At 39.3% G+C, this 16285-nt stretch overlaps 1 protein-coding gene across 8 annotated transcripts in view; it reads right to left on the reverse strand.

The window, feature by feature from the left end:
- UNC5D (unc-5 netrin receptor D) overlaps window positions 1-16285 on the reverse strand; it is a 559482-nt gene that overhangs the window by 193018 nt on the left and 350179 nt on the right. For all 8 annotated transcript variants that reach the window (XM_074383881.1, XM_074383880.1, XM_074383877.1 and 5 more), the window contains exon 4: window positions 1682-1785. In XM_074383881.1, coding sequence (XP_074239982.1) covers window positions 1682-1785 — 104 coding nt within the window. The remainder of the gene's footprint in view (window positions 1-1681; window positions 1786-16285) is intronic.

The raw sequence follows: 16285 nt of genomic DNA on the forward strand, positions 1-16285 counted from the left end.
CGAACCAATGTTCATCTTACATGTTTATTGATGTCTCATGTCTTCCTAAAATGTGTAAAACCTAACTGTGCTCTGACCACAATGGTCACATGTCATCAGGACCTCCTGAGGTTGTGTCATGGGTGCGTGTCCTCAACCTTGCCAAAATAAACTTTCTTTTTTTTTTTTTATTGCATTTTAGGTTTTGGGGTACATGTGATGAACATGCAAGATTGTTGCATAGGTACACACATGGCAGTGTGCTTTGCTGCCTTCCGTCCCCTCACCTGTATCTGTCATTTCTCCCCATGCTATCTCTTCCCACCTCCCCACCCCCCGTCCCTCCCCCATTTCCCCCCAACGGACCCCAGTGTGTAGTGCTCCCCTCCCTGTGTCCATGTGTTCTCATTGTTCAACACCCACCTATGAGTGAGAATATACGGTGTTTGATTTTCTGCTCTTGTGTCAGTTTGCTGAGAATGATGGTTTCCAGGTTCATCCATGTCCCTACAAATCAGTAGAGTGAATCGGCAACCAACAGAATGGGAAAAAATTTTTGCAGCCTACCCATCTGACAAGGGACTGATATCCAGAATTTACAAAGAACTAAAGCAGATTTACAAGAAAAAAACAAACAAGCCCATTCAAAAATGGGCGAAGGATATGAACAGATACTTTACAAAAGAAGACATACAGGAGGCCAACAAACATATGAAAAAATGCTCATCATCACTGGTCATCAGAGAAATGCAAATCAAAACCACATTGAGATACCATCTCACACCAGTAAGAATGGCGATCATTAAAAAATTGGGAAACAACAGATGCTGGAGAGGATGTGGAGAAATAGGAACACTTTTACACTGTTGGTGGGAATGTAAATTAATTCAACCATTGTGGAAGACAGTGTGGCGATTCCTCAAGGACCAAAATAAACTTTCTAAATTAACTAAGATCTGTTTCAGATCTTCGGGGTTCACAGGACTAAGTCCATAAACTTTTCATTATACTAAGCATGCCTTATACTTCTTAGTGTTTTTCCTCCAATAATAGCTATATTACTTGTCTATCAGGGCCATCTTTTCATTGTGAATAAAAAATTTAGAAAGCTTTTCCTATAACCATAGTGTAACACCAGGGAATATTATATTCAAATAGTGTGGTAGATGTTCTAGAAAACATTCAAGAAGCAAAAAATATGGTGACTCTGGATTCTGGACACCTCGCTGTGAAGGAAGGATATCAGGGCAGAGACCCGTGGCTTCATCAGGTTTTATATCCCTGATGCCTGTACAGTGCAGAGAATGTAACAAACACTCGATAAATTAATGCTTGTTCCACAAAAAAGTCAAGAATGAACAAACACTAGTGACACTGGGACTGAGGACTTCTGACCTTTCTTATGGGCTTTTTCATGCATGTTTGCCTGTTAAAGCTCAGATTTGCTCCTAAGCCAATGTGCATGTCAGAGGATCCTGACTGAAGACAGAACGAATGGCATCTGCATGATTCAAGGTCCCCAGAGCCAAGAACACAGATTAAATCCTACCCAGGCTGCCTACAAGGGCCTTGTGCAAACACAGAAGTGAACGGGAGACAAGTTTCTTCCTAGCTTATTTCCTTGACAATGTCTTCATTATCTTTAGCAACTGAGCCCAGGCAACAAGAATCCCAGACATGGGTTCCCAGGAGCCTGTCTTACCTCAGCCGCAGGGACTCCCTCTGGCGGGCGACAGTGCAGCACAATCATGCCTTCAATGGGAACCTCCCTTCCTTGTGGGTCTTGTTCAAAGTTTTTCCGTAAATCTGCAAAAAAAAAAAAAAAAGCAAGCATGAGATAGGTGATACTTTGCCTCAAGTCCAGTGTTATTCAAATTTGGTCCAAGTACAAAAAAAAAAAAAAAGCTTAATGTCACAATGAAGACACACCCATATAAGTCACTTGCTTCAGAAATTCCAGAATAAAAGAATCATTTTTCCAAATAGTTATAAATGCATGTGAAATAACCTGGACAAAACAGTCTCTGATGTTCTATATTAATATGAAGGATGAAAGAAATAACTAGGAAAGTAGAAAACAAAACAAAACAGAACAACCTCATTGTTTCATGAGTCTTTGCCAGCATTATCTGCTGAGCATCTGATGAAACACTTGGCCTAATAAATTGCCATCCACAGCTATTATGCAGTTGAGATGCACATGTTTTTTTTCTATTAACTAAAGGATACATTATTAATCTGTAACCTCTGCCATTCCCTTAGCCCTCTGGGGGGCTCTAGAAGATGCTAATAGGGTGAGATTACCTATTAGTCTTTTTATTTGTAACCAGGGAGAAGGGGCAACATTCAACCACAGCGAAATCTATAACCTATCCAACCAAACATATAATTATAAAACACAATGCCCTCCAGTCAGACAGCAATGCTGGCTATTTGGTTAATGCCCTTCATGGAAGACTCCAGGCACTTTGCAAACAAGCTGTACTATTAACCTTTTACATACGGAAGAATGACACTTGTAGAGGTTAATTGGCTTGCCAGTGGTCACAGAGAGCATCGGTGCCAGTGATGGGGAACAGTACACTGAGCTCCCTGACACCCTGGCTGAGTGCTAACCAGCAAAGCCTTCTCAGGGAAAAGGACATAGATGGACAGTGCAGAAAGGGTCAATTGCATTGCTTTCCACTTGAGCACAAGCTGCATAAAAAAAAAAAAAAAAAAAAAAAAAAAAAAAGGTGGGGAGTTGGCCTTTACTTCTCTGGAGGTGTCATGACAACTCTTTGATAATCTTGCAGCACGAGGGTAATTCTTGCTGTCACTTGGAAGCACAGGATAGTAGGGCAAAGACAGGTTGTTTACAAGTCTTCCTCAACACAAAAGATTTTGCTCTCCCTCCCTGACAATACATTTTTCTTCAAATTGAGTATCTCAAATTATGGGCTGTGAATTTATTGATTTAATTTTCTTCAGTGCTTACAATAACATGAAATATGTTCCCTGTAAGGAGGAGAGCTCCAGAATCGGTTACATCTTTATAAATTGTATAAATACATTAAACTTGCTTTTAGCAAGTCAAAAACACTCAATGAATAACAAGCACAGCAAGCCATGTATTCACTTTCCTCTGCATTCTACTCTTAATGCTTTCCCTCCCAGAGGCAACCAATGTCTTTTGTTAGTAGCAGTGCTACATATTTGGAGGTCTTCATGATTATATATAAGGCAAAAGATCTTAAAACGGCTCAAACTGCAGGTGGGTGACAAGATCCGTTCTCTCATTTCTCTGCCGTCCCCTGAGTTTTAAAGCCAGTTTCCCTCTATCCGGGAACCGTAAATTGCCACAGCCCATTTGATTCAGGACTTTTGACTCCAAGTATGATGAAGGTCACATAGCTGACAACAAAACTGTGAAGTTATTGTGAATAAATCCAGAATGAAAAATCTCACGTTTCCCGCAAAATTCTCCTCTGCTGTCTCACAAGGGATCTTTGGGTCAAAAATCTCTCCTCCATATGACTTGGTTATTTATCAGAACTATATCACAATTAGTCTATCACGGAGTGAGAGTGACTTTAACGTATGAGGTGTCAGTTTGCTGATGAAGGAGCTGTTTTGTTTTGTTTTGTTTTAGAGATAAGGCCTCACTCCATCACCCAGGCTGGAGTGCAGGAGTGCCGTGGTATTTAGCTCATTGCAACCTTGACCTTCCCAAACTCAAGCTATCCTCCCACCTCAGCTTCCAAGTAGCTAGAACTACAGGTTTGTGACATCACACCCAGTGGATTTTTAAACAAATTTTCTGTAGAAATGGTCAGGGTCTCACTTCTTGCTTTGCTGCCCAGTCTGGTCTCCAACCCCTGGGCTCAAGTGATCCTCCTATCTTGGCCTCCCAAAGTGCTTGGATTACAGGCATGAGCCACTGTGCCTGGCTAGAAGTTGTGGTTTTTGTTATAGCTTATTTCGTTTGTTTGTTTATATGTGATTTTTTTCTCCCCATTCCAGCCTCTTAGTAAAATAGGTAAATACATACATATATACACACATGTATATATAATTTACACGTGTGTGTGTGTGTGTGAGTGTGCATGTGTGTGAACTGTATTGACAGTGGGACATAGGAAAGGGTATTGTCCATAAACTAGAAACTTTGAGGAACTTCTAATAGATCTCACAAAGCCAAGATGGGGTAGAAGAAAGACCAATCCAAACTGCTGCTGTTTCCAAATGACATTTGAAATCATTGGAAGAGTCCTAGTGAGACACACATTTCCCTCCCAAATGTATACATAAAAAGAATGACAATGAAAGGTAGTGGTTGAAGGACAGGGAATAACAGGGCACTATATATATCTGGATTCAACAGTGGTAACAGGCCACTGACCTGTTAGGGACCTGTAATGATCAGGTATCATTACACCAAGTGAGAAACCCAAGTATCATGGAGTCCTAGTTCTGGCTTATAGCTGATACTGGTACCAAGACACTGACTACTAAGGAGGGGAAACTTCTGAATCCTAAGGAGGGTAAACTCACCAAAAAATTTCAGTTAGCTAGCAGATATAGTAGAAATTATGGAAATAAACTTTTTAGACACAGTGGTATAGCTATGATTCTCACCATAGGGCACCCAGTCTAATTTCTTTCTGACTAGGCAATCTGAACACATTAATCACGTATATGAGCTCCAAGGCTTGAAAGAAACAGACAGGAACTGATCCGACTTCTAATAGTACGGAAAACATCCTTAGCCATATAACAAGAAATATACTACAAGGAAACAAACCACAGAACTGAAAATAGATTTCTTCCTCTAAAAAGACATGAAGCAAGAGGCATATTTTTAGATAATTTCTAATTTTAGTTCTTTAAAGTCAAAAGGAAATAGCAACTGAGAATCTAGAGTAGAGAGTTATAAATAGGATAACATCTGAGATCAAGAAACTGCCACTATGAAGAAAAAACATAACTGCTGATTTAGAAATATATAAATAAATATGGAGACTGTAAATAGCATATCGAATATTGCAGAACACTGAACAACAAGACAGGCATATCAGTCAGGATGTATCAGAAAAATGGCAAGTACATCAGTTAGTTTAACAGAAAATATTAATAAAATGGAAGGACTAAGTAGGCAAAGGGGGAACCACAGAAACATTACAGGGAGCCTGGGCCTGGCAAAGGAGCCCCGTTCCCTTCTGCTTAATTTATAGATAGATCAGTTGGTATAGACATGAGAGACTGTTGTGCTGGTAACAGTGTAAGAAATGTCCTCTAGTACGGTGCTTATGGTGACTTGTTCTGTTTGGTGCATCTGCTGCTTATTGGCGACTTGCTTATGTGTTATTTTGCTTATGGTGACTTGTTCTCTATGGTTCATCTGTTTTCCCTGTTCAATAATCAGTTCTACAAAAGGTTCTCTGTCCGAGACTTTCACCCCTCTATTCCCAGCGCCTATTATAATATCTGATACAGGGCAGATTCTTAATAAATACCTGGTGAGCAAATGAAGTAAGGGGAAAGTGATAAAGTGACAACGAATTTGTCTGAGAAAGAATGAAATAAATGACAAAGTGGAGAAAGAGGAATACAATATTACTTCTAATAGGAATTTTAAAAGGACACAATAAGCTGAAGGAAACAATCAATTTAATAATAATAGTTCTCTAAGCTAAATAAGGACTTGGGTTTGCAAAATGACTCACTGGAAATGAGGCAAAATAGTTTTAAAAAGAAACAACCCTAGATAGATCTTAGATGAAACTGTTAACAAAACTAATAAAATGCAAAAATAAATTTATATGTATTTTTGCAGAAAACAAGTAAAAAGAATAATGGAACAAGAATATGGAATTTATTTCCCATTTTTTTTGTATATCAGAGTATAATTAATCAAATTCTTTATTTTTGGCTTTTTTTTTTCTTGGTAAAAACCATAGGCGCTAATTTATTCCCAAACAAGTTAGTATTCATGAGTAACCTAACAATAATGTAGTCTCAGACATGATAAGGCCATGACATTGTAAGAAGCCACATACTCTTCCTGAAAACATTACCTTGTGAAATAAACTAACCAATGAAAATACAACTCAATGCACTAATTTCACTATTTGGAAGCTGTGGTTTTTTAAAAACCTGGCAATGGGCAATAAAAAACACTTAAAAGTTTTAAACCTAAATACTTTTTATAACTAAAAATATTCAGATAAATATCCAAAGGATCAGAGAAGAAAGATGCATGATCTATCATACATATGCATGATAATGAATGATATGTGCTGAAAACTGCTGGGTCCTAGATCTCAGGACCCCACCAGGCAGGAGTGGCCACTGGTGAGGAAGGTGGAGGCTGGAGCCTGTTTTTGTTTGAATTTGGGAACCACTACTTATAAGCACCTTGATTCAGTATCTTTAATCTCTCTGCTTCAGCTTCCTCATCAGTGGTATGAGGATAATAATTCACATATATTTTGTTAAGGACTAAATGCTAATATATGTGAAGTTCGTTTAAGAGCACTGGTTTCTTAACAGAGCTTCATTCACAGAGGTCCCGTATGTTACTAGATCCTATTTTAAAGCCATGATGATTAAAATAGGGTAGCTTTGTCGTAAGTCAGACAAAGTAACTATAAACCAGTTTATTTTTCAGAGATGCTCAAAAAGAATAATGCAGTATAAGATAAAAATGATACATAAATTAAGTGGGAAAAGGTATTAAGATGACTAATTGCCATTATGGAGAAGAAAATAAAATTACATTGATGCCTTTATACCAAAATAAATTCCATATTTATAAGAAATATTTTTACATAAAACTACAGCAGTAATAAAATATTTATTGGCTCTTAGGAAGAGGAAGGCCTTTCCAGACTTGACGTTCAAGGAAATGATTGGTAGATAGTGTTTTGTCAAAATTAAAAAATTGTTTTTATCTAAAACATTATAAGCAACATCAGGGGCAAAGGGTTAACAACCTTAATATGTAAAGAGCTCTTATGAAACAAAATGAAAACAATACCATCATATAAAATGGCAAAGGGATGTGAAATAAAATTTACACAAGAAGAGATACAAGTGGCTAATAAAAATATCTAAAAGGGCCAAATCACTAATTACTAAAGGAATATGAATTCTAAACCATCAATAAATCTCCTTCCTCTTCCAAAAAAGCTTAGTTTTGTTTCTTCATGAAATAGTGCCCAAGGTGAGCAAGCATATAAGAAACTAAGCAGTCCTAAACATTGCTACAAGTAAAAATGAGCATATATAGAGAGCTGTAATGTGTACCAAAATTACTTCAAAAGTTCATAGATTAACAGTACGGATTCTTTTCCCAATAAAAAAGAAAGAAGTGAGAACATGCGGTGTTTGATTTTCTGCTCCTGTGTCAGTTTGCTGAGAATGATGGCGGGTGTTGAACAATGAGAACACATGGACACAGGGAGGGGAGCACTACACACTGGGGTCTGTTGGGGGGAAATAGGGGAAGGACAGTGGGAGGTGGAGAGTTGGGGGGGATGGCATGGGGAGAAATGCCAGATATAGGTGAGGGGAAGAAAGGCAGCAAATCACACTGCCACATGTATACCTATGCAACAATCTTGCATGTTCTTCACATATACCCCAAAACCTAAAATGCAATTTAAAAAAATAAAAAAAAAGAAAGAAGTATTGATGCATGTTACAACCTGGATGAATCTTAAAAATGCTATGCTAAGGGAAAGAAGCCATTCATAAAAGGGCACCTATTCTATAATTCATTTATGTGAAATATACAGGATAGGTAAATCCATAGAGATAGAAAATAGATGAATGGTTACCTAGGGCTGCAGTTGAGTGAGAAGTAGAAGGACAGCTAAGATAAATAGTTTTGGTGGATTTTTATAGTGTGACAGAAATATTCTATAATTGACCCTGGTAATGGTTATGCAACTCTCTGAGTAGACTAAAAACTACCAAATTGTACACTTTAAATAGGTAAATTGCATGGCATGTGGATATTTCAATATAGTTATTAAAAATCATTCATATGATTCCATAATTCCATTTCTAAAGTTTTCTTAAAATATGATTAGAGAGCTCCACAGAAAAATGCATAGTGGCATTGATCAAATAATCATTTATAATTATGAACACTTTCTAATAACCTAAACATTTAATAATATAGGGATGGTTAATTTTTTGGTGTGTCATACAATGGAACACTATGCAACCATTAAAAATCATAAGCTCAAAATATTTAAAATAATAGGTAAATATTCAGATTATATTAAATAGAGTGGAGAGCATGATCTCTATCATATGCATATTAGTAAACAATATTCTCTCCCAAATGTAGTAATTGTATTGTTATTAAATGCATCTACTTCCAAATAAAAGTAGGTACACCTGCATGAAACACCTGTTTTGGTACATAATCCTTTTTTTTTTTTTTTTTTGGAGATGGAATCTTACTCTTGTCACCTAAGCTGAAGTGCAATGGTGCAATCTCAGCTCACTGCAACCTCCACCTCCCAGGTTTAAGCGATTCTCCTACCTCAGCCTCCTGAGTAGCTGAGATTAGAGGTGTGTGCCACCATGTCTGGCTAATTTTTTGTACTTTTAGTACAGACGGGGTTTTGCTTTGTTGGCCATACTGGTCTTGAACTCCTGACCTCATGTATGCCACCTGCCTCAGAGTCCCAAAGTGCTGGGATGACAGGCATTAGCCACTGCACCCAGCCGGTAGGTAATCTTTCTTAATTTGCCTTCAGGTGTTCTGTAGAAGTGCAATAGCCTTCTTCACTCACTCACACTGTTGCCCATGGGCTGGACATGGTGCCAGGCAGTGGAGGACCTGACCGAACATGCCACAGACTGCCCTGGCCTTCCCATAGCATATGCTCTAGCAGGGCAACTAGCTATTAAACAAGCACTTAAGAGGTATATGTCTGAGTGATGAGATGGAGCAGTGGGAAGTACCCTGTAAATGTAGCACAGTGGGGCCCACATAAATCTAGTGATTGCAGAAAAGTTTCTCTGAGATTTATATCTAAACTGAGGCAGAGAAGTTTCTTGCACTGGCTTAAGGCATAACCACCATATCTCTTTCCTTTTAAACATTTATACATATGCTCTCACTTTTTTTCTTGCGAGTCCCTGCAAAATGCTTGCCTAGTTACCTCTCTTTCCACAAGTTTTCACATCACATGAGGACACTCTTTTATTAGACTTGTCTTCTATTCATGTATATTGAGAGGGTGGGGCATAAATAGATTTCCACCCTCTGATCTCACTCATAATCGTGTGCACATGGTCTATGGGAAGAAGAAAAGCAGTCACTGTCACATTGTTCTGTATAAGGGAACTGAACCAAGTTGCATACATACGCATAAAGATAGATTTTTAAATGTGGTTTAAAAATATAAAATCTTACCATCTGAAAATAGCAACTGGTGTGGGATTAGTATCTATATTATTATAGTTATAGGAAAAACCCTAAAAAGAAACTACTAAACATTTTAAAGATTTTCCACTGGATGAAATTTTGTATATTAATTATCTCCTTTATCTGTTTCTTCATTTTCCAAAATTTCTGTAATGAATATGGATTACTTTTATAGCCACCAAAAATCACATCCAAAAAAAGATCCCTTTCTTCTATGAGTTGTCAAGCATCTCTGTACTAGACCAAACTGTATCAGAAGCCAGGAGAGAAGTACATTTTGTTTCATTTTATTGTACCAAGTTTCACTCCTACGATGTCTATCAAAGAAGGAAGCAAGGAAGATCATATCCCTCAAACTTTTCAGAATTGCAAATTCTGAAATACCCTTCTCTAATTTTATTTTAGTCATGGGAATCTGCACATGAAGACCAAACTTTTCATTGGTTCTCTTTATTGACAGATTTCTGGCAGCTGGAAGATAGTGGCTTAATACATATTTGTTGAATGAATGAATGAATGAATGAGCAAATGAGTTCCGACTTCAACTCATCTGAATGATGACTATGAGCTAATGTGCAACTAAGTCTCTGGCAGTTAAGATGACTAGGACAAACAAAACCATGAACAGGTACGTACAATAGGCACTGCAATGATGCTAAAATAACACACTCATTCACTGTCATCTTTACACACACACTGTGTGTGTGTGTGTGTGTGTGTGTGTGTGTGTACTTGAATAGTATGAACAATCATCAGCACAGATCAATTTGGAGCAGCACTGTTTCTTCTTCACCCCTTCACCCTGTTCAGTTCCACAGTAGAATGCCAACAAGGTCCACAACGCCTAGAATCAAAGACAGCGGAAAGGAAGAGAGGTGATGAAGCCAGGTACTTGGCTAACCTGTAAATCATATGACCAGCAACAGGATCATCTAGAGTCAGCAGTACCTGCCAATAAGTAGTACATCTGGGGCTAGACCTTGGGAAGCAGCAGCCTCCCTTCCTCACCCCATGCCCTATTTGGCCTTTTTCTCATTTTCCTTTCATGCTACTATGTTAGAAAAGTCATTGTAGCACAAGAAAATCAATAAAAATTCAATTCCAAATAATAGTTCTTTGCAGCTCAGCAACACCAGGGAGTTATCGGCTCATTCAATGTTCTGGCAGTTAATGCAATGAAATAAAAATAATTTACTCATTCAAACCAAATCAGCCAGTGAAAAATCATAGTCATCTTTTTAATAGTCATAGTCAAAGCCATTTGTTAAGATTCCAGGAGGATGGTCTGATGTCCTATTAGTGCCCAACTACACTGTATTCAAATCAGCTTTGAATCTTTTCCACCCATATTTTGCTGAAGAAACAACAAATCCCATTTGTCTTACACAAAAGGAATTTGTAACTTACTCAAATACAGATCATTTATTATAATAAAAGGGCTAATTCACAGGCAGGACAGGTGCACGCCAGCGAAGTCAAGGCCTGGTGCTTCTGCGTGGTTCTGCCTCAATCCTCCGCCCTGAGTGGTTATGACCTGAGAAATCAGCTACTGACTCCAGTTCCCAAGGGAAAGCACATAAAAGGCTTCCTGTTAGGTCAATTTTTTCCTCATTGTGATACTCTTGAATTTGACACGTTTTCTTTGCTCCTCCCGCAAGCCTGGCTTAAAACCTCTACCTTGCTTAGATCTATGGATTCTGTGCATTCCCTTTTATTTTTGAGACTTAGAATCTCGTTTTGTTGCCTATAATGGAGTCCAGTGGTGTGATCTCAGCTCACTGTAACCTTTGTTTCCTGGGTTCAAATGATTCTCCTGTCTCAGCCTCCTGAATAGGTGGGATTATAGACACATGCTACCATGCCTGGCTAACTTATGTATTTTTAGTAGAAATGGGGTTTTGCCATGTTGGCCGGGCTGGTCTCCAACTCCTGATCTGAAGTGATCCACCCATCTCAGCCTCCCAAAGTGCTGGGATTACAGGAGTGAGCCACCGCGACCAGCAGATTTTGCACATTTCTTGACCTAAAGACCATATTGATATTAGGCTGTTGCCACCTTTCATTTCATGTCTTTGTGTTGGATCTTCCAGTTCTTATTTCAGCTGTGTCTCCTTGAGTGATAACTGGCATTAAAGGACAATGCCACACACAGATTCCTAGACATCATATATATTCCTCAGCACTATGTATTATATTCATTTTATTGTATCAAGTTTCACTGCTACAATATCCATCAAAGAAGGAAGTGAGAAAGGCCATATCCTTCAAACTTTAGTGAATCACAAATTCTAAAATTTTCTTCTTTAATTGCATCTTAGTCATAGGAATCTGCACATAGCACAAACCTTTTCATTGGTTCTGTTTATTTCCATATTTCTGGAAAAAAAAAATATATATATACACACACACACACACACATATATATATATATATATATACATACACACACACACATACACACACACACAGAGAGAGAGAGAGAGAGAGAGAGAGAGAGAGAGTGCGAGCAAGCTATGGTTGCAATAATATATAACATACATACATATATATACACACATATATATATATATATATATGTATATATATGAATGACATCTTCGTGAAATTCCTGAATATTGCAACCATAACTCCTGATCAGTAAATCTTGCAGCAATAATGAAGACGGGCCACCTTTGGCCACCATTGGATCACCCTACAACTCTCCATGCACTCTTCTCTTAACGCTGGGCACTGAGCAGACTCTGTGTACTGAGACAGCAAGGTGTTTGGCTGATGCAAAAGGTCTTGCCATGCTGAGCCTCCTCAAGGCTATTTCCAGGACCATAAAATAACTTTGGGCCTTTGTGAGATCCCTTGTACTCTGTAATCCCTCTGCTGGTAAATTGCTATTATCAATAAAGCATTTTATAACTAGCACTGCGTATCATTATCCTGTGTTCACAAGTAGTGTAGCTTGTCAGGTAACAGCGGGGCTGCCAAGGGAGTAGCAGTGGTTGTGCCTGCTGTAGGGACACATTATGCTGGGTGGAGACAGTTGTAGTTTTCCAAAATGCTTTGAGAACTAATTTAACCTGTTTTCTACTGCGATACTCCCAACACAGTAAAATATATTGTGTTCAGCATTGTTTATAAAAGCAAGATCATTCATATTCCAAGAAGAAATTGAGAATTTACTGAAAATTAGGAAGATAAAAATCTTAACGTTGAGTTTAAGACTGACTGGAAACCAAGAAAGACCAGGTGTGAAGAACAAGAAACAAAATACAACTGTGTCTTAAAGAGGCTGTAACACAGCCAAACAAGGAGATAAAGAGATCCAGTTAGGGCCACGCACAGTGCCTCTTGCCTGTAATCCCAGCATTTGGGGAAGCCAAGGAGGGAAGATCACTTCAGGCCAGGAGTTTGGGACCAGCCTGGGCAACATAGTAAGACCCCTGCTCCCAAAATAAAAAAGAAAGAAAGAAAATAAAACAAACAACAACAACAAAAATAGTCAGGCTTGGTGCTGCATGCCTGTAGTCCCAGCTACTTGGGAGGATGAGGCAGGAGAATTGCTTGTGCTCAGGAGTTGGAGGCCACAGTAAACTATAATCATGCCACTTCACTCCAGTCTGGGAAACAGAGTGATGTTCTGTCTCAAGACACACACACACACACACACACACACACACACACACACACAGAGGCTTGGTGTAATTTCACCATCCTCTGCCCCTCTTAGCACATATATGGCCGTTACGGCCATGTCACTTCTGCCCTTCCTAACCAATCACCTTTCTATTGCCCTAATGGTCTTCTCTATTGATTGCATTCACTCATGAGTTCTGGTGTCTCAGGGCGACTGCCACCTGCTTCTCTTATTTTGTGCCTTCTACCTTCAGTTGTCACTACCAACTGCTGATTCTCTTTCAGGATGAGGTTATACTCAGAACAGTAAAAATCTACAAGACCATAATCACTTCAATTCTTCTCAAGTGAATCTACCCTGAGTCAATTCATGTGTCATTCCTGCCTGGTGGTAGATTCTTGGCCCCAAGGACACATCAGTGGGCACATGTGGCACCAGAATGACCAACCCTGCCTATGAAGCCACTCAGCACCAATTCCCTTGGCAAGAAAATAATGGGAAGAACCCCACACGAGGAAATCATGCCTGTAGAAAGGATTACTGTTTGCTTTGTCTCCAAGTTCCATAGAAGGCACTTTCTGCATATTGACTGCATTGATTTGGCTGTGTCAATACGTAAAGGTCAGCTGAAGCTTAACCTAAATAGGAGATGTTAACAATCTTCAACAGGAAAAGTCATTAACTGAAAATACAGAAATTCTCTTCTGTCTTGTTTTTAAGGCCTTAAACCAAGTGAAAATATGCCGTTAACTTTTATTTTCTATCTTTACATCACAATCCACCAAAAGCTGTGGGGACAAAATATCTGTGAGTTCCACATTCTGTACATTCGAGAGGACTGCTGTTCTACTTGCTGTGCTAATGGGAAAAATCGAGTCCTAGGTGAATGCAGAAACAGCCACCAATCAAAGTGCTTTTGATGGAAAACAAAAACCAAAGGAGCAGTGCCTGGAAGCACTGACTGCACCTGGGCTGCTCAGTTCTCAAGTAGGATATGGAAAGTCTATGTTGCTCATCTATCTGTCCATCCATCCATCCACCCACCCACCCGTTTTAGAGACTGGGACTCACTCCGTCACCCAGGTTGGAGTGCAGTGGTGCAATCATAGTTCACCACAGCCTAAAACTCCTGGGCTCAAGCAATCCTCCTGCCTTGGCCTCCCAAGTAGCTAGAACTACAGGCACATGCCATCATGCCTGGCTAATTTTTAATTTTTTTTTTTTTTTTTTTTAGAGATGGGATCTCACTATGTTGCCCAGGCTGTTCTCCAACTCCAGACCTCAAGTGATCTTCCTGCTATAACCTCCCAAAATGCTGAAATAACAGGCATGAACCACTGTACCCAGCTGTGCAGTTCATCCTGTTGTCAAGCATCCCTTCCCTGAGACAGCTTAATGTCTACATCTCCTATAAGCAGCAATAGAGCTTATCTGCAGCTCAGCATCTGGCTGGGTACTCGAATGCAAAATGAACTCCATGGTCGAAGAAATAAAATTTTAAACATCACGTGGACATGGAGAACCGTGCCTGACCTTCCTGAGTGACCTCTGAGTCTTCTACAGGAAATTAGAGAGATGTGAACTAGCAACAAGTGTAAGAAGAAATGACCTAAAAATAACCTTAAGCTTTCAATACTCACTTACTTCATTGTAATTCCCTACCAGACCTGGAGTGGGATGAAAGAAAACAAAAGAAGAGAAAAGAATCAAACAGAAAAAGCCAACCCAGCAGCAAGAAAAACAATTTAACCACATTTTTAGTTTTTTGGTTCTTCTCTCACCCATGTCTCTATGAGGCCTGGAGGGTCAATCAGGACAAGATGTGGCCAGTGTCGTGGGCATTTAAACATGGATATGCCGCCAAGTATCTAGCACCTCGGCTTTCAGCGTGGCCCCACAGAGCAACTGAGTGGAAAAAAAGAGAGCTGCATTTTGCTTTCCTTAAGCCAGTCTTGCCAGAAACAGGAAGATCTAAGGAGCCACTTTGGCTCGAAGTTGTTCACCTTTGGGTAGGAAAATCCATGTATTTTTAAATAAAATGACCCAGCAGAATGCAGATGAAACTATGAGAAGAAAGATAACCGCTGCACCCAGAGGATGCTTTACAGGAAAAGTGAATGTTCAACAGCTGTGAAATAGGACCTATCATAGGGATCTGAGACAGAAAAGAAATCCTTGTGGCTGCAACAGAGACCAGAAGCACAGCAGAGCCAGGGAAGGTCAGAGAGACATGGGGGTTCATGCCTTTGAGGCCAAACATTCCACGTTTGGGGAGTCATTGGAAGTGCAACCATGGGAACAGCATGATCTGGTTTGTATTTTTCTTCAAAAGACTGATCATTCTTGTTGCTGTGTGCAGAATGCATTTCAAGGCAACAAGGGTGGAAGCAGCAAAGAGATGATTAGAGGAGAGAAATAATGTTTGTACCAGGTGGAGAGATGAGGACACATTCAGGAGACAGTTTGGAGGCAGAGGTGGCTGGACTTTTCGGTGAACAGGAAGTGACTGAAGGAAAGAAAAGTTCAGGATGACTCCAGGGTCTTGTCAGGAGCCCCTGTGGTGCCTTTACAGAAACAGGAAACACTGGGAAGTAAACACAAATTTACAAAAATAATTTTTCGCTTTTTAAAATTACTATGGGTACATAAGAGGTACATGTGTTTATGGAGTATAATTGATGTTTTGATACAGGCTTAAAATGTGTAAGAATCCCCTCAGCTTATTGGGATACCCATCACCTCAAGCATTTATTATTTGTGTTAAGAACATTCCAATTCCATTCTTTCAGTTATCTTAAAATATAAAGTACTGCTCAACGATAGTTCACCCTGTTATGCTATCGAATACTAGATCTTATTCATTCTTTAACTACATTTTTGAATCCATTAACTACCCCTCACTTCCTCCACTACCACCCTAAAGCAATATTGATGGGGTGAAAATCAAAGGGTACTTTTTAGGACATAGCCAGTTACTAGACATCCAAGTGGATGTAACAGGTAGACAGCAGACGAAGAATCTGGTAGACAAGGTGCCATGTTAAGGCTGGGCATGATCAGAATATAGACATGTACAAAGCCCTGGAGTGAAAGATTTCACTGAAAGAGGGACTATGGATTATGGAGGGAAGAGGCCGCCAGATGAGATCTAGAATATTACAACATTTAGAGGTGGGAAGAGAAAGAATCTTGACTGAAAATTCAACTGTGGTGAGTGAGGAGAAGGAAAACCAGAAGACAGCAAAATCAAG

The sequence above is a fragment of the Saimiri boliviensis genome, chromosome 13 (genome assembly GCF_048565385.1).
Source record: "Saimiri boliviensis isolate mSaiBol1 chromosome 13, mSaiBol1.pri, whole genome shotgun sequence".
NCBI classification, from domain to species: Eukaryota; Metazoa; Chordata; class Mammalia; order Primates; family Cebidae; genus Saimiri; species Saimiri boliviensis.